Source organism: Saccostrea echinata, unplaced genomic scaffold (genome assembly GCF_033153115.1).
Source record: "Saccostrea echinata isolate AGI-Se365-2 ecotype Australia unplaced genomic scaffold, CSIRO_AGI_Sech_v1 ptg000046l, whole genome shotgun sequence".
Taxonomy (NCBI): domain Eukaryota; kingdom Metazoa; phylum Mollusca; class Bivalvia; order Ostreida; family Ostreidae; genus Saccostrea; species Saccostrea echinata.
In genome coordinates this window covers 11,232,861-11,258,088 of record NW_026889795.1, presented here as the reverse complement: position 1 = coordinate 11,258,088, position 25,228 = coordinate 11,232,861, and the positions used below count along the sequence as shown (strand labels likewise).

Here is a 25,228-nt window from a genome sequence, read left to right as displayed (position 1 = left end):
TATAATATCTTATGTCACAGTTATGGTTTCTCTGGATCAAATAATGGATTAAACGGTAGTTAAAACCCTTATAAAACAATTCTTTTATCTTTTCAAGTATATCTAAAAGAGAAAAAGAAACCTTTTAGCATAAAGTACTGATCATTTTATTACATAATCGACAGTTCAGCTTATACAAGAACATGATCTAGAGGATTTTCCCGATTTTCCCTAGAATAATGAAGTTTAACTGTATATCAAAACAAAACATTGCAAATGTCCATTATTCATAAGATATACACTGCTGATCAGACTAAAGACAATGCTGAAAAGGAATCAACAGCTTATTCTGATAAAGCAACAGCAGAACAGTAATTTTGAGCCAGGCTCATTGCTCTACTCTTAGAGCAATAATTGCCTTTTTGTCAGGGTGTTCAACTGGATATGCTGCTTCCTCACTGCCAAATCAAATTTACAAGTTTAAAAAAAGTATGTATATGCTCAGACGTTTTTGAGACAATACAACACTAAAATTAAACAAAGTAAAGTAAACTGATAAATTTTCTTAACAAACAAAATTAATGGTAATGTACTTTGGTTTCTCACATGTGCCATGATGTACTACGATTTATTAATATGGTTTTAAAAGATGCATGTATGCAAAAGGTTTTCATCCGGTCCCCCTCAGTGTCTGTAGCACATACTAAAAATAAAGGTAGCATAACCAGGATAACACTAATGCAGGGAGCACGCGACCTGTGGTACACTTTGATGCAGAACTTCCCACTGAGGACTCATCTGAGCATAAACGTTTGTCCTTGCTGCATCAATGTACATGGTGTAAGACCCCAGAACGATCCATGTGATAAATTCAATGTTCACTATTCTGTAAATGAGCTCTGCTCTCTATACTTCTGAGTACTTTGATTTTAAATATCACTTACCTTGCCCAATCATCTTCACTTCAGCTTATAATCTTTGTAAAACTACAAATAAGGAATGCAATACATATAACACCCAGTTCACTTCAACAGTATATAACTAAATATACATTTACAATGTTAATGATAAGAAACTTCTTATACCATATGCTTTACTCTCAGGGTCATTCAGGGTTGCAAATAATTATTAGCCCACTCTCAAAATTTAAGTGTTTTGTCTGAAGGTAAGGGTTGATATTTTCCTGGAAAATTCACTAGCACAGCGGTTACTGATCATTAAAAATATCTAGCCCAAAGCTCAAACTAACTACACAGCTAATTGTGCCACGTACGTGTAACGTATGATAGCACATACCATATGTTACACATATGTGAAACATACGTAACACATATGTGTATTCCAACCGCACGTTTCACGTACGTGGTACAACGTATGGATAACATGCATGTGACAACATACGTTTCACATAACGTACGTGAAACGTGCGGTTGGAATACACGTATGTGTTACGTACGTTTCACGTACGTGTAACATATGGTATGTGCTACCATACGTTACACGTACGTTTATAAATGCATGGTTTACATGTGTATTGTCAACCACACGTTAAACGTACGTTAATGAACGCGTGGTTTACATATGTATTGTCAACCATATGTTACACATGCGTTAATAAACGCATGGTTTATATGTGTATTATAAACCATACATTACACATATTTCACACACATGGTTTACATTTATTATCAACCACACGTTACACATACGTTAATATATGCACGGTTTACATGTATTATAAACCACATATTACATGAACATTAATGACAAGTATATTATCAGCTACGTTACATGTATGTTAATAAAAATTGTTTTACATGTGTGTGAAAAACTAGCTGTGTTTGAGAAGGCTGTATATTTTCTATATTAATGGTACTTTTAGATACATGTACAATAAATGTAGGTCAACTATAATTAAATTCAATCCCTTTTTATTTTTTTTAATTTCAATTTCGTTTAATTAATTAGGAAAATTAGTATTGAATTTTAGTCAGTAAGTGAAAAAAATCCCTAAAAGTTTTATTGTTGCTGGGATTATAATATTCTTAAATTGGTGACATTTTCAAATACACAGGAACTTTTTGTTCAAAAGTACTCAGACCAAATACTTTTTTTAACTTAATAGTTCAAAGTGAATTTGGAGAACTAATCAAGATAATGTTTAAGGAGGTTGGATCCTGCCATCAAAAGTAATGAGAATTTTTTACCAAGTATATTTTTAGAATTTATACACATAGCTTTATTAAAAATCAAAACAAAAAATGGGGGTCAATGCGCTTCTTTTGGCACTACAGAGCATTTAGTTTGACCTTTTTGCACTGTAAATACGTCTTACACATACATCTATTTTTAAAGTTTTTCCTCCAATATTTTTGTTCAAATAAATTATGGGAACAAAAACAGTCTTATTTCATCTTAAATAGACACACTAAAATTTGTGACAACGAAGAAATTTTCAAATTACTCCGCATGTTCAATTATTTGACCTTTTTGCACTCAAACATTTTCATTTTTTTCTGGCATTAAAAATTTAACAAGCAAAAAAATCATTTAAAAGTAATGACATTTTACTGAATTTAAGAAGAATGGTTAAAATATAGTATATATTCATAAAAGAATATTAAAAGTTGGGGTCTGTGATGTTAATTTTTAGATATTCCCAAAATAGTGCTAATTTTAAGCTTAAATTAGGGCTATTTTTTTTTCCTTCATTTTCACAATGTATTTGCTATATTTATCAAATATGATGATAGAATTCATGACAGTTTATTTAATAGATAATTTAGGACCAGTATAAAACAACCCACTGCACAAAATAACTATATGTGCAGACTGTATGTAAAAATAGGAATCCAAACTTAACATACTTTTAATACTTCGAAAGAGAAAAAATGATCATTTTCTTCTAAAGAAAACCTTCCGCCACAAAATATAGTTCCTCATTCAATGCTTTTGGTATTGAATTTAATCATGGAGTTTTAACTGAATATAGTTAAATTGGCATTGTAGAATCCAAATTTATTGTAAGAATTAAAACATTATGCAGAATTTTTGAAATATAGGTTAAGATAAAAATCTGCTCAAAAGCTCAGGAGCGAACCTCGTTAACAATCAATAACCTGTAAATGTGTAATTCATGAAACAGAGTATTGCAACCAACTTGGTCTAAGTATAAAATCCCTCTTAAAACGGGACTCTAGATCATAAGTTGTCTGGATTTTAATGATTATACTGTAATATGTTTTAAAGATTCAACTTTTTTTTTCAAAAAATAATATCATATCATGATCTATGATTAAACAGTGTTAAACCCAATCACCTCTGAAAGCTCACAGGTGTGTGCGTTGTTGACTTGTTGTGCGTGTTTTGCGTCTTTAATGTTCCAATTTATTTCACATTGTTTACCTTACGTCCACTTGCATGTCTGTCATGGAGTAATCAGTTCGCATTGGTGTATAGTTTACTCTTAGAGCAGTAAAAACATAGTCTACATACAACTACAAGTACACTAATCTCGTAATATGTATATCGGATATCGGTAGAGGCACATAAAATTGAACTCGATCATCGGTAGATATAATCATTCCGAATTCAGGAGCAAAAGCTGAATTAAAAAAAAAAAAAAGAAAGAAAATCACGATAATTTCACAACAAACTCAAATGGAATTCACATAAATATATATTAGATAATTATGCAGTAGGTAGCGTCCGTATAACAATAAAATATTTAAATTATACGTTCCGGAATTTTCACCTCCAATTATTATTTACGTTACCGGTGACGTCACTGGTAAGAAGTCTGACGTCTGCACTACAGTCTGGAGTTAGGCTAGGATAACGGTGAGGAATATACAACATCAACAGTTATTTAATTACTTTATATTTCAGACTGTGTTGCATGTAAACTAACGAACGTGTTTCTTTTATTTTAGTGTATAACGTAATGTAAACTAGGTAAGAAAATATTGACGCAGTCAGCTGTCTTGGTCAGCACCCCAGCCCAGGTGTGAATCAACACTGGCACACTATATCAAAATTCAGGTGAAGTTTAAAACATTCTGTTAGGCCTATAAAAAATATTTATTGTAACTGATTATTTTTAGCCTATCAATAAGATGCAAATAAAACCTTTGATGGAAAAAGTTCCACCCACCCATATGTATTTCTTTACAAAACATGTAGAGGAAATATAAATTATCTTTTAGGGCAATTAGGGTGTAACACTTATTTTTCAGATGTCTTTTTCATACAGTCCTTATGAATAAAAATAATGTATTTTAATGAGATTGTGATTTTTTTATGTGATTTTAAATGTACACCCCAGGATGGTGGCTGAAGCTCTGACATCTCCTATGTAAACACCTAAATGCCAAGTCTGGACTTCAAAAACAGATTCTGAAAGTTTAACCAGCATTATGGTAATACTCTTATTGCAATTACAGATAACATGTAATGATGTGCATTACATTTCAATCACAAGAGGAGAAAATGTTAAATGTTATCAGTAAAATAAGTAATTTTTCATCTTGTTTGTTTTGCTTTACAAGTCTGAAATGCAATTTTTTTTACCTCAAGGACAAAAAGTATACACTTCGAACAGACACAAAAACATATAGGTCCATGCCAAGCTATGAAAGATTTATGCTGAGGGTAAGTTCTATTATTAAATCTACATGTATTATATAGAATTTAATTGTCAGACATATGGTTATGTCTAAAATTTTACTGTTGTATTTACATCTGTGATAAGCAATATTTGCACCTGAGCTGACTTATATGTAATCACAAAAAAAAAAAAATGTTTTAACTAATTAGGTAACCTGAGTCAGTCATGACCTGTTGCTATCTGTTTTTAGCTCACCTGAGCTGAAAGCTTAAGCGAGCTTTTCTGATCACATTTTGTCTGTAGTCTGTCTGTCTAGCTGTCCGTCTGTCTGTAAACTTTTCACATTTTCGACTTCTTCTCCAGAACCACTGCCCTATAACGGTGAGGAATACATAACATCAACAGTTATTTAATTACTTTATATTTCAGATTGTGTTGCATGTAAACTAATGGGTTTGTTTCTTTTATTTCAGTGTATAACAATGTAGACTTAGTTTACCAAATAATTAAGAAAATGTTGACAAAGCACCACAGCCCAGGAGTGAATCAACACTGTAAATATATTTTTTAGCCTACCAATAAGATGCAAATAAAACCCTTGATTGAAAAGTTTCATCCACCCCATGTATTTCTTCATAGAGCATGTAGAGGAAATTAATATCTTTTAGGGCAATAATAGGGTGTAACACTTATTTTTCAGATGTCTTTGCCTTTTTCATCCTTATGAATACTAATAATATATTTTGAGATTGTGATTTTTTATGTGATTTTAAATGTACACTCCAGGATGGTAGCTGAAGCTCAAATGCATCTCCTATGTAAACACCTAAATGCCATGACTGGACTTCAAAACAGATTCTGATAGTTTTACTAGCATTATGGTAATACTCTTAAGAAAGAAATCATTTTCTGATCCCATTGCTTTTAGACTTGCAATTACATATCATATAATCATGGTAATGATGTGCATTATACATTTCAATCAAGAGAAGAAAATGTTAAATGTTATCAGTAAAATAAGTAATTTTTCATCTTGTTTGTTTTGCTTTACAAGTCTGAAATGCAGTTTTTTTTAACATATTTTTTTTTTACCTCAAGGACAAGAAGTACATGTATATACTTCGAACAGACACAAAAACAAATAGGTCCATGCCAAACTTTGAAAGATTTATGCTGAGGGTAAGTTTTTAGGTCACCTGAGTAAACTCAGGTGACCTATTGCTATCCGTTTTCGTCCGTCGTCGTACGTCGTTCGTCGGTCGCAAACTTTTGAACATTTATAGCTTCTTCTCTGGAACCGCTCAACCAATTTCAACCAAATTTGGCATATAGTATCTATGGGTGAAGGGGAACAAAAATTGTGAATTTCATGGTCCCTGCCCCCCTGGGGCCTGAGGGGTGGGGCTAAAACCACCAAAATTAATGCAATCTTTAAAAATCTTCTTCTTTACTCCTGGACATCAAGCAGTCAAACTGTTGGCATGATTGTAATGAGCATTAAGTCCTCTACCAAAATTGTGAAATTCATGGCCCCAGGGTCAGGGGTTCTGGTGCTAGGGCGGGGCTATATAGATCATATAGTGAAAGTGCATTATTTCTTTGAAAATCTTCTTCTCTGCTCCTGGGTATTAAATAAACTAACTAAGTATATAGTTATGATGAGTAAGAGTCCCTCTTCTAAAATTGTGAAATTCATGGCCCCAGGGTCTGGGATTCTGGTGTTAGGGCGGGGCTCTATTGATTATATAGTGAAAATGCATTAATTCTTTGAAAATCTTCTTCTCTGCTCCTGGGTATTAAATAAACTAAGTAAGTATATAGTTATGATGAGTAAGAGTGCCTCTTCTAAAATTGTGAAATTCATGGCCCCAGGGGCAGGGATTCTGGTGTAAGGGCGGGGCTCTATTGATTATATAGTGAAAATGCATTTATTCATTGAAAATCTTCTTCTCTGCTCCTGGGTATCAAATTCAGTAACTAAGAACATAGTTAGGATGAACAAGAGTGCCTCTTCCAAAATTGTGAATTTCATGGCCCCTGGATCAGGGGTTCTGGTGTTAGGGCGGGGCTCTATTGATTATATAGTGAAAATGCATTGATTCTTTGAAAAATCTTCTTCTCTGCTCCTGGGTATTAAATTCAGTAACTAAGTACATAGTTAGGATGAGCAAGAGTGCCTCTTCCAAAATTGTGAATTTCATGGCCCCAGGGGCAGGGTTCTGGTGTTAGGGCGGGGCTCTATTGACTATATAGTGAAAATGCATTAATTCTTTGAAAATCTTCTCCTCTGCTCCTGGGTATTATTTAAACAAACTAAGTGCATGGTTATGATGCATAAGGATGCCTTTTCCAAAATTGTGAATTTCATGGCCCCAGGGTCAGGGGTTCTGGTGTTAGGGCGGGGCTCTATTGATTATATAGTGAAAATGCTTTCATTCTTTGAAAATCTTCTTCTCTGCTCCTGGGTATTATTTAAACAAACTAAGTGCATGGTTATGATGCATAAGGATGCCTTTTCCAAAATTGTGAATTTCATGGCCCCAGGGTCAGGGGTTCTGGTGTTAGGGCGGTGCTCTATTGATTATATAGTGAAAATGCATTGATTCTTTGAAAATCTTCTTCTCTGCTTCTGGAGATTATTTAAACAAACTAAGTGCATGATTATGATAGACACGGATTCCTCTTCCAAAATTTTTAAATATATCGCCTCATTTTTTGGGGTTCTTGAGGAGAGGGGGGGGGGCTCTATTGATTATATAGTGAAAAAGCATTAATTCTATTAATTAATCATTAATTAATCCTGTCGGCTCCTTAGTGTCGAGCTGATAAATAAATTGCTTAGCTATGATGAAAATGGGAGCTTCGAACAGAATTTTTAAATCTTGTGGTTCTAGGGTCAGGGGTTCTGGCATAACGAGGGGGGGGGGGGCTTTTGATAATATAGTGGAAAAGTGTTAATTCTTTGAAGTCCATAGTATTGATGATGAGGGTAACTCTTCCAAATTTGTAATTTTCTTGACCCTTGGTCTTGGGTTCTGGTGTTAGGGTAAGGCTTTGTTGAATCTGTAGTGAAAATGCATTGTACCTGTGAAATTCTTCTCTGCTTCTGGGCATATCGGAAGCAAACTGAGTAAAAGTTTAAATGATATGAGTAAGCGTATTTCTACCAGATTTTTAAACATCTGGACCATTCGTCTAAGCATTCTGGTCCTGGGCAGGGCTCTATTAATTTGTATACTACTGAGAGAAGTTATTCCCCTTTACCATTTACCTTTGATAATTAATCACTGTAAATAATGTATTTGAAAGGTTAATAGAATAAGATAATTATGCAAGAATGTTTATCGTATAATTAAAAAAGTACTTTCTTAGTTTTAATAATCAGATAGACCTGTAAGTAATAGATAGATAAAAATGAGACAAAAATAACTTATCTTATTAAAAGTTCTTCAAAGACCATAAGAGAGGTCAATGCTAGAGATCTTAATATGGGTTTAAAAATAGTACAGAAGTACTAATAGTTTGTTAATAGGCTGCATGGTGATAGTGTTAAGTGGGGGACAGATTAGAACTCAATTTCTGAGTTGATAGTGAATACTAGACTAATTATTTTGTTGATCCTGATCTTCCTTCTTCCTCTGCTCTGCCTCTGGATATTAAGTAATCAAAGTAAGCATGCTAACTGTATAGTTATGATGAGCAATAGTGCCTCTTTCAAAATTGTGAATTACATGGCCTCTGGTGCAAAATACAAACCAAATTCAATTGTTGGAAAGTTGTTACACGATACTCTGGTGACCTATAAGGCCCGTGGGCCTCTTGTATTATTATATAGAATTGTCAGACACATGGTTATGTCTAAAATTTAACTGTTGTCATTTATATCAGTGATAAGCAATATTTTATATTAGCTCACCTGAGCTGACATAATCACAAAAAAATGTTTTTTAAAACTAATTTAAAAGTAACCTGAGTCAGTCATGACTTATTGCTATCTGTTTTTGTCCATCATCATTCACTGTGCATTGTCTTGTAAAATTTGAACATTTTCAGTTTCTCTAAAACTGTTGAACTCATATTGACCACTTTTGGCATAAATAAATGCTGCATATGTGGGTGAATGGGAACAAAAATAGCAAATTTCATGGTCCCTGCTCCCCCTGGGGCCTAGGGGATGGAGCTATATAAAACCATCAAAATTAATGCATTAATCTTTAAATCTGGACATCAAGCAAACTGTTAGCATGATTGTAATGAGCATTGAGTCTTCTACTAAAATTATGGAATTTATGGCCTCAGGGTAAGTAATTCAGTGCTTTATTGATCATATAGTGAAAATGCAATGATTCATTGAAAATCCAAATAATACTCCTGGCCAGGAGTTTAAAGCAAACAAACTAAGTTCATGACTATGATGAACAAGTTTTGTTTTCTGAGTTCACTCACAATGCTTCTATTTTAAATTTGTCATGTAGAGAATTATAAGGTAGTAGTTATTCGACACTATATTTATCCCCCTGCAAATAAAGTTTAGGGGAATATGTAGGAATCACCTTGTTCATCTGTCTGTTTGTCTGTCTGTGCAAACATGTCTGGTCCATATATTTCTTACGGAGGAACATTAGAATCTACTATTTCACACAAAGATTATTCATGACCTGAGGGTGTGTCATGACCCTGACCCATGGCCAAGGTCATTTGGGCAAGTTCAAGGTCACAGGAAGAAAAAGTTCATAATTTGTGTCCAGTCCATATATTTCTTATGGATAAACTTGGCAAGCTCCCATTTTGCACAAATATTGCTTATGGCCTGAGGGTGTGTCATCACCTTGACCCAAGGTCATTTGGGCAAGTTCAAGGTCACTGACAGAAAAAAATCATAATACGTGTCTGGTCCATATCTTTCTTATGGATAAACTTGGAGAGTTCCCATCTTACACAAAGATTGTTTATGACCTGATGGTGTGTCATGACCTTGACCCAAGGTCATTTGGACAAGTTCAAGGTCACTTACAGAAAAAGTTCATAATTCGTGTTCAGTCTGTATCTTTCCTATGGAGAATAATTTTGGATGTTGGGAGTATCCACTTCACACAAAGATTGTTTATGACCTGAGGGTACATGTGTCATGATCCTGACCTATAGTCAGGTACTGTAGAAAAAATGGATAAATAATGCATCCATACTTTCCAACAGAGAAATACTTGAAAACTCTTAATGTTTAAACAAATTGTGAATACCTTTTAGATCCTCAAATACTAGTATTAGTGACTTGGCATCTTCTCTGAAAAACTCAGTGGGGGGTATTTATCCAAATTGGACAGTTCTTGTTTAGTTCTAAAGGGAATCGACCAAGAGTTATATGTGGAGTTATATGTGGAAAATAATAATGTTCAGAAAAAAACTGTGCAAATTCATTTAATATTTTCTTTTTCTTTACAGATGAAAGGGAATTGCAGAAGAATGAATTGATGTTAAAATCTCAACATTAAATTTGGCTTAAATATGAATATGTCTTTTGTTGTGATTGCCTAAAGAGCAATTAGGATCAGGAAATTTGAGGTAAAGGATATCCAGATATGTACCTTCAAAATGTGGATCATTCAACAGATGAAAAGAAAATAAGCCCTTGAAGAAAATTATGTCAAATGCATGAAATGAATATTTTAATTGCACATTATTTTTGTTTCACATATGTTTACAATGTGTGAAAAAGAATGTTCAAAACATATGTTTAACCATGGTTTGACAGATGTATGGTACTTAAACATTTATCATATGAGCAGTGTATACAAATCATGTTAAACGCATGTTTCTCAAAACGTACGCTACACACACGTTGCACGTACGTTATTCATACAAGAACCGTATGAATAACGTATGTGTGCAACGTGTGTAACGTATGGTAGTCAATACGTATGTGTAACGTACGTGTCACGCATGATATTCATACGTGTGAAAACGTATGTTTAACGTACGTGGTGCTTTTTTCATGTGATACGTACGTAAAGTCACGTATGTATCACATACGTTTAACGTATGTGATACGTACGTGGCACATTTTGCTGTGTAGCCCAAACCTCAAACTTATTAGCCCAACAATTTTTTAATGCAAAATAAATTAAAACACAACAAAAGTAAAAGTTTCAAATGCTTCGGTAACAGAAACAAATTTAACTAGTTTTCAGTCAAAAGAAACCAGTTTACATACATAGAAAACAGAAATAAAGTCACAAGAATATTTTCTGGTCTGCTAGTCTGGCAGACTATAGTTACATTTAAATTAGGTAGCCCTTGAAGTCTTAAAACAATTAGCCCCAGACTTTGGCTACCAATTTCAACCCCTGCTGAAGGCTTCAAACTCTTCAGGATGTTATTGCCCACATAGCAAGTAAAAATCTTATTGGAACTTCAAGACATACTGAATCGTGTCATCATTACAAATATCTTAGATTACAAAAACCAAGTGGAAATTTCAAACAAGAGGTATCTAACACCACAGAAAAACAATAGGGCATAGCTTTTTGGATTATGATAAAAGAGGATCCAAAACTTTTTCTAATCGAAATTGTGGAAATTAATTAAAAATGGAATTTGATTTGAAGTAAAGCAGTATGCATAAAGAGTTTGTTTCTCTTTTCTTTATAATTGTTTTCAACCTTTTATTTACATTAATGTGGGCCCCAAAGCAACAATACAGGCTAGTAAAACTCGTGAAGTTAGGATCCTACATGACTTCTATACTTTCAGACAAGCAATATCAGTCTTAAAAGACAAGTGTAAAAAGTCATACCTTGTGGACAATGACACCTTTGTGAGGAGCAACCGTGAGAGAATTAAATCACGCGCATGAAAGAAATTCACGCGCACATGTCTGAATTTCAAAAGTGCGAGGGAAAAATTCGCGAAAAAGAATAAATATACACATGCAACTTATTTGGAACTCACCAGGATTTTGACAAAAAGGTTGCATAATGTGTGATAAAAAATTTATCAAATCATATTCCCTCTTGCATAGTCAGCTTAAGAGTTACACAGAGCTCATTTTGTTATATTCCGAATACATACAAAACCTAGTCTTTAAATCAAATTTACTTACTTTTGCATGTTGCAAAGACATTCTTTCAATACTTTTGCAATATGTACATCAACAAGAAAGTTTTTCTGTCAAAATTCACATTTTGTCATTAGAAAAGCACAAATAATGAACTTGTACTAAATAACTAACTACTTAACATGCTAAACTAGGCTAGGGTTTCATTCCCTGACGAGAAAATTCGAACTAGGGGCCGTTGCAGAAGAAAGTTAGGTTTGAAAGTTCTACACCAGTATACCTTAACATTTAAGTTTGAAAGTTCTGTTCAGTTTAACATTTAAGCTTAAAACATTGCTGGTGTGGCGTTTACTTCTTACCGTGTTTGTCCTTGCTTGTAACTTTTGTTGTCGAAGACTGAGATCACTGTCACTTCAACAGTAAAATCAACTGAACCCACATGTAAGGATCTCTCTCACATAGACGCTTGGTATCCGTCACGCTAGAAATAATATTTCTTCACGCTCAAGATAATATTTCCTTCACGCTTCAAATAATGTGTGCAAATCTCTCTCACATTAACGCTTGTAGCCGTCACGCTAGAAATAATATTTCTCCACGCTCAAGATAATATTTCCTTCACGCTTCAAATAATGTGTAGTCTGTCACAATAATAATCGTGTCTCCCAGCGTTTCAACATAATTATTGTTTCAACAAAGGAGAGTTCTCGTTCCTGTCACTAGAAAAGAAGTTATCTTTCCCGATGAGAAATAAAAATAAAGTTTCTACGAACAATTAAGGCGCACATTATTATTGTTGCAAATATGGTGTGTGGGTTTTTTTTTTTTAACGTGCATACATTTTTATTTCCATGAAAATGGCTTCTTTTTTTTTTCTTTTTTTTTAAATTTTCAAACAGTAGTTGTTACATGTATGCCTTCTTATAAATCGTTGAAGTAAACGTAATACAGCTGTAATATGAATCTATAATCTTGGTGCTAAATAAAAAATAATGTACACATCGACCGACAAGATGATAATTATTGCTGTTGGCAAGATTATAGTTGTGAAACAAAACATCAGAGGATAAAATTATTATTATTATTGGGCTAAATAAAGATAATTTGTACACATATTATGGAAGTATAGTATGGAAACGTGATAATTGTAATTTTTGCGGGGAAATATAATAATATGTTTAAAAAAAAAAAAAAAAAAAAAAAAAAAAAAAAAAAAAAAATTATTATTTTTTTTTATTAATTTGTGGTATAATTATAAGAATATAGGAATAATAATAATGTGGAGGTATGGAAAGCCGTAGGGTACCCCCACATTATTATTATTTTTTCCTATATAATTATACCAAAAATAATGATCTCATACAAAAACAAAAAACTTGCTTTTTTACAACATTATTATTTTTCTGCAACAATAATAATTTGGGTACCTCCACATTATTATTATTCCTATATATTTATAATTGTACCAAAAATTAATAAAAAAAAAAATAATTTTTTTTTTTTTTTTTTTTTTTTTTTTTTTTTTTTTTTTTTTTACAACATATTATTATATTTCCCCGCAAAAATTACAATTATCACGTTTCCATACTATACTACCATAATGTGTGTACAAATTATCTTTATTTAGCCCAATAATAATAATAATTTTATCCTCTGATGTTTTGTTTCACAACTATAATCTTGCCAACAGCAATAATTATCATCTTGTCGGTCGATGTGTACATTATTTTTTATTTAGCACCAAGATTATAGATTCATATTACAGCTGTATTACGTTTACTTCAACGATTTATAAGAAGGCATACATGTAACAACTACTGTTTGAAAATTTAAAAAAAAAGAAAAAAAAAGAAGCCATTTTCATGGAAATAAAAATGTATGCACGTTAAAAAAAAAAAAACCACACACCATATTTGCAACAATAATAATGTGCGCCTTAATTGTTCGTAGAAACTTTATTTTTATTTCTCATCGGGAAAGATAACTTCTTTTCTAGTGACAGGAACGAGAACTCTCCCTTGTTGAAACAATAATTATGTTGAAACGCTGGGAGACACGATTATTATTGTGACAGACTACACATTATTTGAAGCGTGAAGGAAATATTATCTTGAGCGTGGAGAAATATTATTTCTAGCGTGACGGCTACAAGCGTTAATGTGAGAGAGATTTGCACACATTATTTGAAGCGTGAAGGAAATATTATCTTGAGCGTGAAGAAATATTATTTCTAGCGTGACGGATACCAAGCGTCTATGTGAGAGAGATCCTTACATGTGGGTTCAGTTGATTTTACTGTTGAAGTGACAGTGATCTCAGTCTTCGACAACAAAAGTTACAAGCAAGGACAAACACGGTAAGAAGTAAACGCCACACCAGCAATGTTTTAAGCTTAAATGTTAAACTGAACAGAACTTTCAAACTTAAATGTTAAGGTATACTGGTGTAGAACTTTCAAACCTAACTTTCTTCTGCAACGGCCCCTAGTTCGAATTTTCTCGTCAGGGAATGAAACCCTAGCCTAGTTTAGCATGTTAAGTAGTTAGTTATTTAGTACAAGTTCATTATTTGTGCTTTTCTAATGACAAAATGTGAATTTTGACAGAAAAACTTTCTTGTTGATGTACATATTGCAAAAGTATTGAAAGAATGTCTTTGCAACATGCAAAAGTAAGTAAATTTGATTTAAAGACTAGGTTTTGTATGTATTCGGAATATAACAAAATGAGCTCTGTGTAACTCTTAAGCTGACTATGCAAGAGGGAATATGATTTGATAAATTTTTTATCACACATTATGCAACCTTTTTGTCAAAATCCTGGTGAGTTCCAAATAAGTTGCATGTGTATATTTATTCTTTTTCGCGAATTTTTCCCTCGCACTTTTGAAATTCAGACATGTGCGCGTGAATTTCTTTCATGCGCGTGATTTAATTCTCTCACGGTTGCTCCTCACAAAGGTGTCATTGCCCACAAGGTATGACTTTTTACACTTGTCTTTTAAGACTGATATTGCTTGTCTGAAAGTATAGAAGTCATGTAGGATCCTAACTTCACGAGTTTTACTAGCCTGTATTGTTGCTTTGGGGCCCACATTAATGTAAATAAAAGGTTGAAAACAATTATAAAGAAAAGAGAAACAAACTCTTTATGCATACTGCTTTACTTCAAATCAAATTCCATTTTTAATTAATTTCCACAATTTCGATTAGAAAAAGTTTTGGATCCTCTTTTATCATAATCCAAAAAGCTATGCCCTATTGTTTTTCTGTGGTGTTAGATACCTCTTGTTTGAAATTTCCACTTGGTTTTTGTAATCTAAGATATTTGTAATGATGACACGATTCAGTATGTTTTGAAGTTCCAATAAGATTTTTACTTGCTATGTGGGCAATAACATCCTGAAGAGTTTGAAGCCTTCAACAGGGGTTGAAATTGGTAGCCAAAGTCTGGGGCTAATTGTTTTAAGACTTCAAGGGCTAGCTAATTTAAATGTAACTATAGTCTGCCAGACTAGCAGACCAGAAAATATTCTTGTGACTTTATTTCTGTTTTCTATGTATGTAAACTGGTTTCTTTTGACTGAAAACTAGTTTTAATTTGTTTCTGTTACCAAAGCATTTGAAACATTTACTTTTGTTGTGTTTTAATTTATTTTGCATTAAAAAATTGTTGGGCTAGTTAGTTTGAGGTTTGGGCTAGAAATTTTTAATGATCAGTAACCCTTGTGCTAGTGAATTTTCCAGGAAAATATCAACCCTTACCTTCAGACAAAACACTTAAATTTTGAGAGTGGGCTAATGATTATTTGCAACCCTGAATGACCCTGAGAGTAAAGCATATGGTATAAGGAGTTTCTTATCATTAACATTGTAAACGTATATTTAGTTATATACTGTTGAAGTGAACTGGGTGTTATATGTATTGCATTCCTTATCTGTAGTTTTACAAAGATTATAAGCTGAAGTGAAGATGATTAGACAAGGTAAGTGATATTTAAAATCAAAGTACTCAGAAGTATAGAGAGCAGAGCTCATTTACAGAATAGTGAACATTGAATTTATCACATGGATCGTTCTGGGGTCTTACACCATGTACAAAAATAAACATTGATGCAGCAAGGACAAACGTTTATGCTCAGATGAGTGCTCAGTGGGAAGTTCTGCATCAAAGTGTACCACAGGTCGCGTGCTCCCTGCATTAGTGTTATCCTGGTTATGCTACCTTTATTTTTAGTATGTGCTACAGACACTGAGGGGGACTGGATGAAAACTTTTTGCATACATGCATCTTTTAAAACCATATTAATAAATCGTAGTACATCATGGCACATGTGAGAAACCAAAGTACATTACCATTAATTTTGTTTGTTAAGAAAATTTATCAGTTTACTTTACTTTGTTTAATTTTAGTGTTGTATTGTCTCAAAAGCGTCTGAGCATATACATACTTTTTTTTTAACTTGTAAATTTTATTTGGCAGTGAGGAAGCAGCATATCCAGTTGAACACCCTGACAAAAAGGCAATTATTGCTCTAAGAGTAGAGCAATGAGCCTGGCTCAAAATTACTGTTCTGCTGTTTTTTGCTTTATCAGAATAAGCTGTTCCTTTTCAGCATTGTCTTTAGTCTGATCAGCAGTGTATATCTTATGAATAATGGACATTTGCAATGTTTTGTTTTGATATACAGTTAAACTTCATTATTCTGGGGAAAATCGGGAAAATCCTCTAGATCATGTTCTTGTATAAGCTGAACTGTAGATTATATAATAAAATGATCAGTACTTTATGCTAAAAGGTTTCTTTTTCTCTTTTAGATATACTTGAAAAGATAAAAGAATTGTTTTATAAGGGTTTTAACTACCGTTTAATCCATTATTTGATCCAGAGAAACCATAACTGTGACATAAGGTATTATAATACAAAATTTAAAAAAAAATATTTTTGGAAGTCTTAGTAATGTATCATGACTTTTAATCAAATACATAAATTGTCATTCAATGATGATGCTTCGATGTGATTAAAAATTTTGCAGTTATAATTGCCTAACAAGAAAAGTTCTACCTAGACTTGGTTTGAAAAGGAGGCTTGCAGACATTGCTCTAGATGAAATATTTGATATTGCACAGGTAATAATTTTATTTCTTAGAAAATTCATAAATATAAAGGTGCACGTGCATGTTAAATATTTCTGTTCTTTTAACTGTTATTAAGTACCCGGTAATTCTTCAATGAAAGTTTAGAACACAATGATTAACTTATTTGTTGGATGTATATGTATGAAAGATGTGTGGAATTTGACATATTTTAGTGGAATTCATATCCCTGATGTCTTTTCAGCTCTAAATCATCAATGTTGCCAAAATTTAAAATTACATACATTACACATGTACATGTATTTAAGGAGAAAAAGTGTACTATTAAATTCGGAAAATTATGCTAAAACTTGCATATATTAATTAAAATACACATAAAGTTATATAGAGCAAACCTTATACATGCAATTTACAATATTCTGTAGAAAGAAATACTGAATGGATGTTCAGGTGCTGAAAGTCTAAGAAGAATTATAAAAATGAAACACCAGCTGAATATTACCAGGTAAGTATATAATCAAAGTCAGTCCATTCCTCCATCCATGATTAAATACATCCAAACATGCAAATATTTTGATGTTATACTTTCATGTAAATTAGTTGAATCTGATTCATTGAGAAACATTTGATAAAAACACTATATTCCAATGACTGATTAAACCATGCCCATCCAATGCAACAGAATGTAGCAACAGTTAGCATTAAAAATGATGAGTCATGTTCCCAAAAATTGCTGACTGCATGGAATCTATAAGCATGTATAATTATATTTCATGAACCATTCAGTAAAATACCCGGGTATAACAAATATTTTGGTCTTTCAATGAGAGTTGTATTGAAAAATTTCACCCTTAAAAAACCATTGTTAAGACTGCATGGCTGAGCCTTGGTTGGTGGTGGTTCTCTTGGGCTTAAAAGTTATAATATTTGCCCTCAAAAATAGACAATAATTGTAAAATTTTGATACATTAAATGAAATAAATGTTTAATGATACAGGTCCATAGCAAGAGATATAGTTCGTCTTTTGGATGAAGATGGGATAAAGAGAAGGAAGCAGAGAAGACTGAGAAGAAGGCAATACTTTAGTAAGGTATAGACCGAAGACTGAAAGAAAAATTATGAAACATTGATCATCTCAGTATTTATTAATGTATTAATTTCATAAATGTGACAAAATTCAACACTTCAAAGCTTGAAAAATAATTATGCAAGAATAAAAGTAAAATATACCTTGTACATGTACTGTACAGCAGGTTAAAATCGCAATTTTTTAAATTTCTAGTAAATCAGGGTTGTTTGAATTTGCAGAAAGGAAATGTTATTAATTCAGCACTGCATGTATTTTCCTTGCGTATTATGTCATGTCGTTTCTGAACCCGATTAAATATAACGAAATATCAGATCAATACCAATTTGAAGTCAAAGCGTTGTCACGCATCCTGATGATTTTAATTTTTTTCCCTTGTTTTTTTTTTTCCTTTCCCTTCTATTAGTAGTTATGTTGAACTGTTAGTATAACTAAATCAATGTGTAACCTTTGTTTTTACTAGGTAAGTGCCTCGATTAAAGGTAATAAGAATAAGTAATAAGCACATGTAAAGGTTAACTCTGTGTGTTTCGTGGATAATTACCTTGCACGTCTTTTTGGTGGACTATTAAGTTATAGAATTATATTTATTAATTAATTATTAATTAAATTAAGCTTCAAAATCACAAACAACTACATGTATTAAGTGATTAAATTGATCCATAAACCTTCATTATTAGCAAGACGGTCTACATCAGTTTCTCTGCTTTTATTAATTACTGCTTTTATGTTTGCAATGAAACACAGAGAGAATTAAAGAATCTAACCACAGATAATGGTAATATTTCAATTTATCATTTTTTAAAAGAATTATTCACTATATGATATTGAGGGGTTCTTATTTCTGCAAATATTGTTTCCACGAGCTAATTTCCTGCTGTACAGAATATGAAAGTCAGGGACTTATTTGTACAATGTGTATTTATAGGGTCCAAATTTTGTTTGGCATTTGGGTAAGTGTAATATTGCCTTCTTTTGGTTCATGAATGAAGAGTCAAAATCAATCCTGTTATTTATTTATTTATGTAACTTTTACAATTTGATAAGATGAAAAGTAGGTTGTGTAATTTATTTTTAGCTCACCCCGATGATGTCGAGATGAGCTTATGCTATACTGTTGGTGTGGGTGTTAGCGTCACATCCCTGTAAAAGTGTTAGGAGCAAGTCCATTTGGAAACTATAAGCCCTACCTGGACCAAACTTGCAGGAATGATGCATCTAGGGATGGACACTACCAGACTTGCTTCAGATGCTGGATCTTACTTACATTTTTCAGATGATTGACCAGGTTAATGTTTTTGAAGCAGCTTCATTCCTATACATGTCCATGTTACTATAAGCCCTACTTGGATCAAACTTGCATGGATGATGCTGGGATGTACACCATCCTTTCTGCTTCAAATGCTGGATTTGCCCTATATTTTCCAGATGAGTGAATTTTAGCCATACTTTAACTAAATTAGCATGGATGATGCTTCTAAGGATGGACACTCCAAGGCTTGGTTGAGATTGGGGCATCAGTGTTTCACAAACATATCATTTATTTTATAGTAGATATCTGTCCTAAATGTCAGTCATGTCAAGAAAAGATATTTGAAATAGGTTTGAAATGCTTTAAAATTAAACAAATATATCAAATGTCTTAACTTCTTATGAGACACCTGCAAGCAGAAATTAAACTGTAATTCCAAACATGAAACTGCATTTATAGATGGTTATGACAAACTAAAGCCATATGGTATAAGCATTCATGGTTGCATTGATGGGTATGATTTGTTGTTTTGTTTGATTAATTTAAACATTCCACACTAATGATCAATGTATTCAAATACAATATGTTAAGTTATTTTTTAAAAAAAAAAAAAAAAGTAATTTCATGTGATTTTCGTAGTTTCATGTCTAAAACTTTAAATATTCTTTTGGACTGTATAATTGTGGACATATTGTTTTTGAAGCATTTCCTTTTCAATTAAAAAGATTTTTTGGCGTGGTTTGATTTAATGTTAGTTCTACATGGATTTCTCATAAAAGTATAATAATTTCTGAAATCAAATATTTTACTTACATGTAGATACAAAAAGAAACCATCAAAATTTTAAATTATATTTTTTTAAAAGCTCAAATGTGGTTTTCTAATTGAATTCTGTCCATCTGTCTGCTTGTCTGTCAGTATGCATTTAGCATTTCATATTTCTCAGAACCCTGGACCAATTTTAACCAGACTTGCCACAAAGCATCCTTGGGTGAGGGTTTTTTTTTCTTCCAGATGAACCATGCTCTTGTACAAGGATTAGTTGAAAATATAGTGAATTAAAAAAAAAAAACTTCCTCTCAAGAACCACTGGACCAGATGTAAAAGTTTCTGGACATAGTGTATATTCATTTTTTTTTTCAATTATTATACCCCCATTCCAAAGGAGAGGGGGGTATACTGTTTTACCCTTGTGTGTCTGTCCTTCTGTCTGTCTGTCCGTAACAAATTTTGGTCGCAGTTTTCTCAGCAACTACTCATTGCAGCTGCTTGAAAATTTAGCACACTCTTTGTTTAGGCATGCCATGTGGTGGGATTCATTTTTATACGAATCTGATGTCAACTTCTTGTTTATCCGTGCATCTGTCCGTACAATACATAAGAAATTTTGGTCGCAGTTTTCTCAGCAACTTCTCATCGCAGATGCTTGAAATTTTAACTCACTCATTGTTTAGGCATGCTTTATGTTGCGAATCATTTTTGTACAAATCGATGTCAATTTCCTGATTATTACTGTGTCTGTCCATAACTGAACTTGTGTATTCACAACAGAGCAGGGGTATTATTAGTGAGCACTGGCTCACAGATTTCTTGTTATCTCTAGTTGTCTCTAGGGTTATGGTGGGACAACAATAGGGGATCATTCAAAGTTTTACATAGGAAAATATATTACCGTAGGTAAATATAAAAAAAAAATCTTTTGAAGGAAAGCAGCAGAGCCAATCAGTGGCGGATCCAGGTATCTTGGAAAAGGGGGGGGGGGGGTGCTGACCAGTTTGGGGTTGGGGTAGAGGCCCACAGCCACACCCAAAAAAATATGATTTCTTAAATCTTATGGATATTTTGACACAAAAGGGGGGCCCAGGCCCCCTCTAAATCTGCCACTGCCGATGATTAGTCTTGTTCAAATAGAAGCATTTCATATCTGACATTTTTATGCCCCACCATGAATATGGCCAAAACATATATCATTTGCCATGTCTGTCTTCCGTACTTTGCTCTTTCCAACTTCTGTCTTTCCATCCTTCCATTATGTTCTTCCATCACACTTTTTAGTAAGTTAAGGGTTTTAAAAATCTGGTATATTTACTTTCATGAGAAAGACTTGAATTTATTTGTTTAATCTGCTGTATTGCAGATGTTGTTTTAAATTATTGATGGGATCAACAACATTCACATAAATGGAAAACTTTCAACTATAAAATCTAATTTCTTATTTTGCATATATATAAGAGAAAAATATAGTGTCTTTCTAAGATTGTACCACTTCCGTATTTTCAATTTATTTTGAAAGATTTTCCAGACAGTTGATATGGCTGGAAGCAGATGTGACTAATAAAAGACCGGAGGTTGTAGCAGAATACTTCCTGAATGCAGTTCATACTATGAAAGGTATAGTGACAGAATCACCTGGTACTATGTTTAATGACAAGTTACAATTGCAAGTGTGCTGCAAGAAATGTCAATTGATTTCTGAAATTAAGCCACCAAAATTTCAAAATACTTGTTATGAATTAGAAGGGAAGGCATATATTGATAACATCATAGTCTGTTTAAGGTTGTCCTCAAAAGATAAGAGCTGATACTGGCACAGAAAATGGGATCATCGCAACATTCCAAACATTTCTTAAGACAGATCCAAGTGCAGTGTCTTTTGGAACTTCGACTGCAAATCAGGTTAGCATTGTACATGTTTTAAACAGCTCCACACCCCCAAAACACACACAGATAACATTTTCTGGAAAGAAAATCATATGTCCAAGTTTTAATAACGTTTTTTACAAACATTAATTGTAGAGAATTGAAAGATTTTGGGGCATTTTAAAGCAAATGAAAGCAGATTTCTGGATGGATCATTTCAAAGTAAGTTATTGCCACATCTGAAATATTACAAAAATGTTTCTCTTAATTTATTTAGGAAAACAAGTATTTTACTGACAAAAGTTACATTTTACAGTGTGTTAAAGCTGAACACGACTCCAATCGAATATGTCGGACACATTCTTTTTACGAAGCGTGTTCAGCTTTAACTATGCATGTACTTCGTTTATGGTAATATGCATGGCCATAGTAAATATAAAAAAATACGAAAATATATCTTGGGAATTTATTATTAGGGATTGGTGTATGAAGAACTGCTGGAAATAGGAAATCCTCTACATAAGTATGTATAGATGAAAAAGGAGTTCAGATGAACCTCCTTGAAAAGAAATATTAGATGTACATGTCTATTTATTTTGTCTTGGATAAGAATGATACCCTGTCATTGATAATAAAGTGTCGTCTATATCTCTGTAAATGGTAACAAAATATAGACTGTAACATGGAGGATAAAAATATTATGTCATTTGTACTTACAAAAGAAATTATGGTAGCATTTTTTATGCTTTGAAAAGAAACTGCTATATTAAAGCATTCATTTATTATTTCTTGAAAGATGTAGTCTCCTAACTGCAACAGTGTGTTTAAACATGGTAAACAAATAGAGTAACTTGTAATTGTGGTAGCACATTATGAAAATTTGTTTGCACACACTGTTGGACTTATGAGACTTCATTTTTTAAAAAATAGTGATTCAATTAATGCTTATATTTACATTTTATAACTCCCAGTCTTGCCTGCAAACATGACTCATATTTCAAAACTATTATTCTTTGGGTATTAAGTAACAATTAATGGAAGAGCCATTGCAACAGCTACATTCAATGTGAACATGAAATTTTGATTTTCGCTTATTACATTGTGGGAATGTTAGAAGAACAACACTATAGTTTCTAAAATAACACTCTGACTTAGTGCACCTACATGTATGTTAGCATGTACATGTACCTTGGTATATAGCCTTATAACTGAAATTGATCAAGTATGGGAGGGAGTCTTTTTGAATATTCATGTGACAGCATGACTCAGATGAGAGGATTTGTCCAGGGCCACTTGCATACCTTATTATTTCAAAAAATGAATTGCAAATAAAGTTGTTGCTACTAACAGTCTAAATACCGGTATATTTACATATATCAACTGCATTTTTTAGATCCTGTATACAATTTGTTTATCTTCCACTGATAAAGAGAGATCTAAAAGATATAATGGACCAATGGAATACTCATTCCATACGAAGACAGAAGCTGGGAGATACCCTGCATGGAATTCCAGAAGTATTGTTTCAAAATCCTGAAGTTGTTGGTATGAGTAAATTATTAGCTAAACCAGTAAAATTATCTGTGGCATCAGTGTTTCACAAACACTTCTAGTTTACTATGCAAGTGTAGAATTAATTTAGCACATTCCAGGAAATGCTTATTTTAAATATATACATGAAAACATTTAGCTATATACAAGATTTAGCAGATGCTACTCTCTGCTAAATGTTATAGAAAAGGAAGCACATACATGACAGGTATTCATTGTATATTCATTGGTTTCTCATCTTTATGTACCAAAAGCACACAAAAATGATTGAAAATGTATCATATGCATGTGTTATAAAATATTTCACAACTGTTTTAGCTCCAACAATCTTAATTATTTTGCTCATTTTTCAGGTGCTTCAAACTACTTACATCCTGTTCAGAGAAACGTTGTGACTGAGTTACAGAGACTTGTCAGAAATAATTTCAAGGAGATTGACGAGGATTTTGCTTCCGTAGCCTCATTTATATTGAGCCATTATAATTTGCCTTTCCCAGTCAACATAACTGACATGACTTGTGCTCGCCATCTGTACATTTTTCTAAGCGAGTTTATGTCTCTTTTATTGACTTGATATATGAAATATCATTATATGTATGAATGTATGTATGAAGGTAGATCATGTCACAATGTAATGTCACAACTGCAGTAAAAATTCCAGTTATGTAATAGTTTCTACTGTCAGATAGTTACATGTACTGGCTTATAGCAGGAAGAAATACTTTGTTCAAAATCCAGAAACACTATAGATATATGCCCCCTTATCTTTTTTTTTTAACTTTAGAATATCAATTTCATTCATTGATATTTTCTCTTTATGTTAGCAATATTTTTTTGATACCTGATGTATTATGTTATACTTATTGTACTTCAAGGATGCTCTGTTTTCATTTCCATCAAGGATAAAAGAAGTGAATGTGCATAATTAACTGAATTTCTCAGCAATATTTTTTGGAGGGGAGAGTTGAAATAAGCTTTTCACACCTTATCTATAGGCCCACTATAAAACACACTGAAATGTATTGATTAAAGCTTTTAGTATAATGAGGAAATTTAGAATGAACCACTTTTACTTCATATATATTTGAACAATATTGTATTTATTTGACTCTTTATGCCCCCAAAATCAAAAATTTCCTATTTCACAGGTGTATTCCTTGTGACAAAATCTTTCTTTGGGTACCACCAAATTTGACCTCGTGACCTTGACCTTGTAGTGTGACCCACTTTTACAAAAAATTGCCAAACTTTAACCTTGGCCATAACTTTTGAACAGTTGGTGCTAGGGCTTTCATACTTAATATGTGTTTTGTTATTTAAGTTTATAGTCTTCATCGTGATTCTTTAATAGCCTTGTGTATATACTTGTACATTATATATGTTTAATTAAATATATGAAGTAAATATGTAATGATATTTGTTTGTTTGAATCCTCATTGAAAGACTTGTATATTTGTGTTGCTTGAAAAAAGAGGGCATGCCATTTTAAGCAGTCAGTTGGTCTGATCAGTATCAGGCCCGTAGGAAGCAATTTCACTTTGAAGGGGCACAGCCATACATTTTCAGTTGGGGGGCACTATCAACTACCAAAATTCCTTGACAAGCAAAAAAAAAGGTCATCGGACGTTATTATTGAGGGGGCACAAGCATATAGTAGCTACATGTATATTTTCTATAGTACAGTGTATTCTACACATTGGCAAAATTATTGGGGGGTGGGAGGGGGAACCGGCCCGGTTCTTACAGCCATGAGTATCTTGAGAATCTTTTGATTGATCGTCATCAAACTTATTCACTGGTCCCCCTCTTTGGATAAGTTAAGAGGTTGGAAGATCGAGGGTCAAACTATTAAAGTTATATGTTACTGTTATATGTACTGGCAAAACTTCAAGTAACAGTGAAGGAAAGATTAAAGATAACTAGCTTTTATAAATTTATTGTACAATTACCTTGCATTCATATG

The 25,228-nt window shown here is 32.8% G+C and overlaps 2 protein-coding genes and 2 long non-coding RNA genes across 5 annotated transcripts; 3 read left to right on the top strand and 1 right to left on the bottom strand.

Annotated features, from left to right (window-relative positions):
• Window positions 1-7: 7 nt before the first annotated feature.
• On the bottom strand, window positions 8-12,077 carry LOC133202068 (uncharacterized). The gene is made up of 3 exons (XR_009723182.1): window positions 11,999-12,077; window positions 924-965; window positions 8-102 (listed from the first exon to the last, which is right to left on the bottom strand). It is a non-coding gene; the product is annotated as an uncharacterized LOC133202068 (long non-coding RNA).
• On the top strand, window positions 3,946-10,063 carry LOC133202065 (uncharacterized). 2 transcript variants are annotated; one of them, XR_009723179.1, is made up of 4 exons: window positions 3,946-4,020; window positions 4,304-4,397; window positions 4,555-4,629; window positions 10,028-10,063. It is a non-coding gene; the product is annotated as an uncharacterized LOC133202065 (long non-coding RNA). The 2 variants fall into 2 exon arrangements; XR_009723180.1 differs by lacking the exon at window positions 10,028-10,063 and adding an exon at window positions 5,059-5,140.
• A 3,521-nt stretch (window positions 12,078-15,598) lies between the features above and the next one.
• LOC133202115 (uncharacterized) lies at window positions 15,599-21,652 on the top strand. Its single transcript, XM_061337894.1, has 8 exons — window positions 15,599-15,623; window positions 16,456-16,549; window positions 16,674-16,767; window positions 17,160-17,239; window positions 17,732-17,825; window positions 18,751-18,775; window positions 21,368-21,465; window positions 21,632-21,652. Exons 1-7 carry the CDS (start codon window positions 15,611-15,613, stop codon window positions 21,382-21,384), a joined length of 417 nt encoding a protein of 138 aa, XP_061193878.1. The 5' UTR covers window positions 15,599-15,610; the 3' UTR covers window positions 21,385-21,465; window positions 21,632-21,652.
• A 256-nt stretch (window positions 21,653-21,908) lies between these two features.
• LOC133202114 (uncharacterized) lies at window positions 21,909-24,182 on the top strand. The gene is made up of 4 exons (XM_061337893.1): window positions 21,909-21,936; window positions 22,191-22,237; window positions 23,108-23,259; window positions 23,619-24,182. Exons 1-4 carry the CDS (start codon window positions 21,922-21,924, stop codon window positions 23,837-23,839), a joined length of 435 nt encoding a protein of 144 aa, XP_061193877.1. The 5' UTR covers window positions 21,909-21,921; the 3' UTR covers window positions 23,840-24,182.
• Window positions 24,183-25,228: the final 1,046 nt, after the last annotated feature.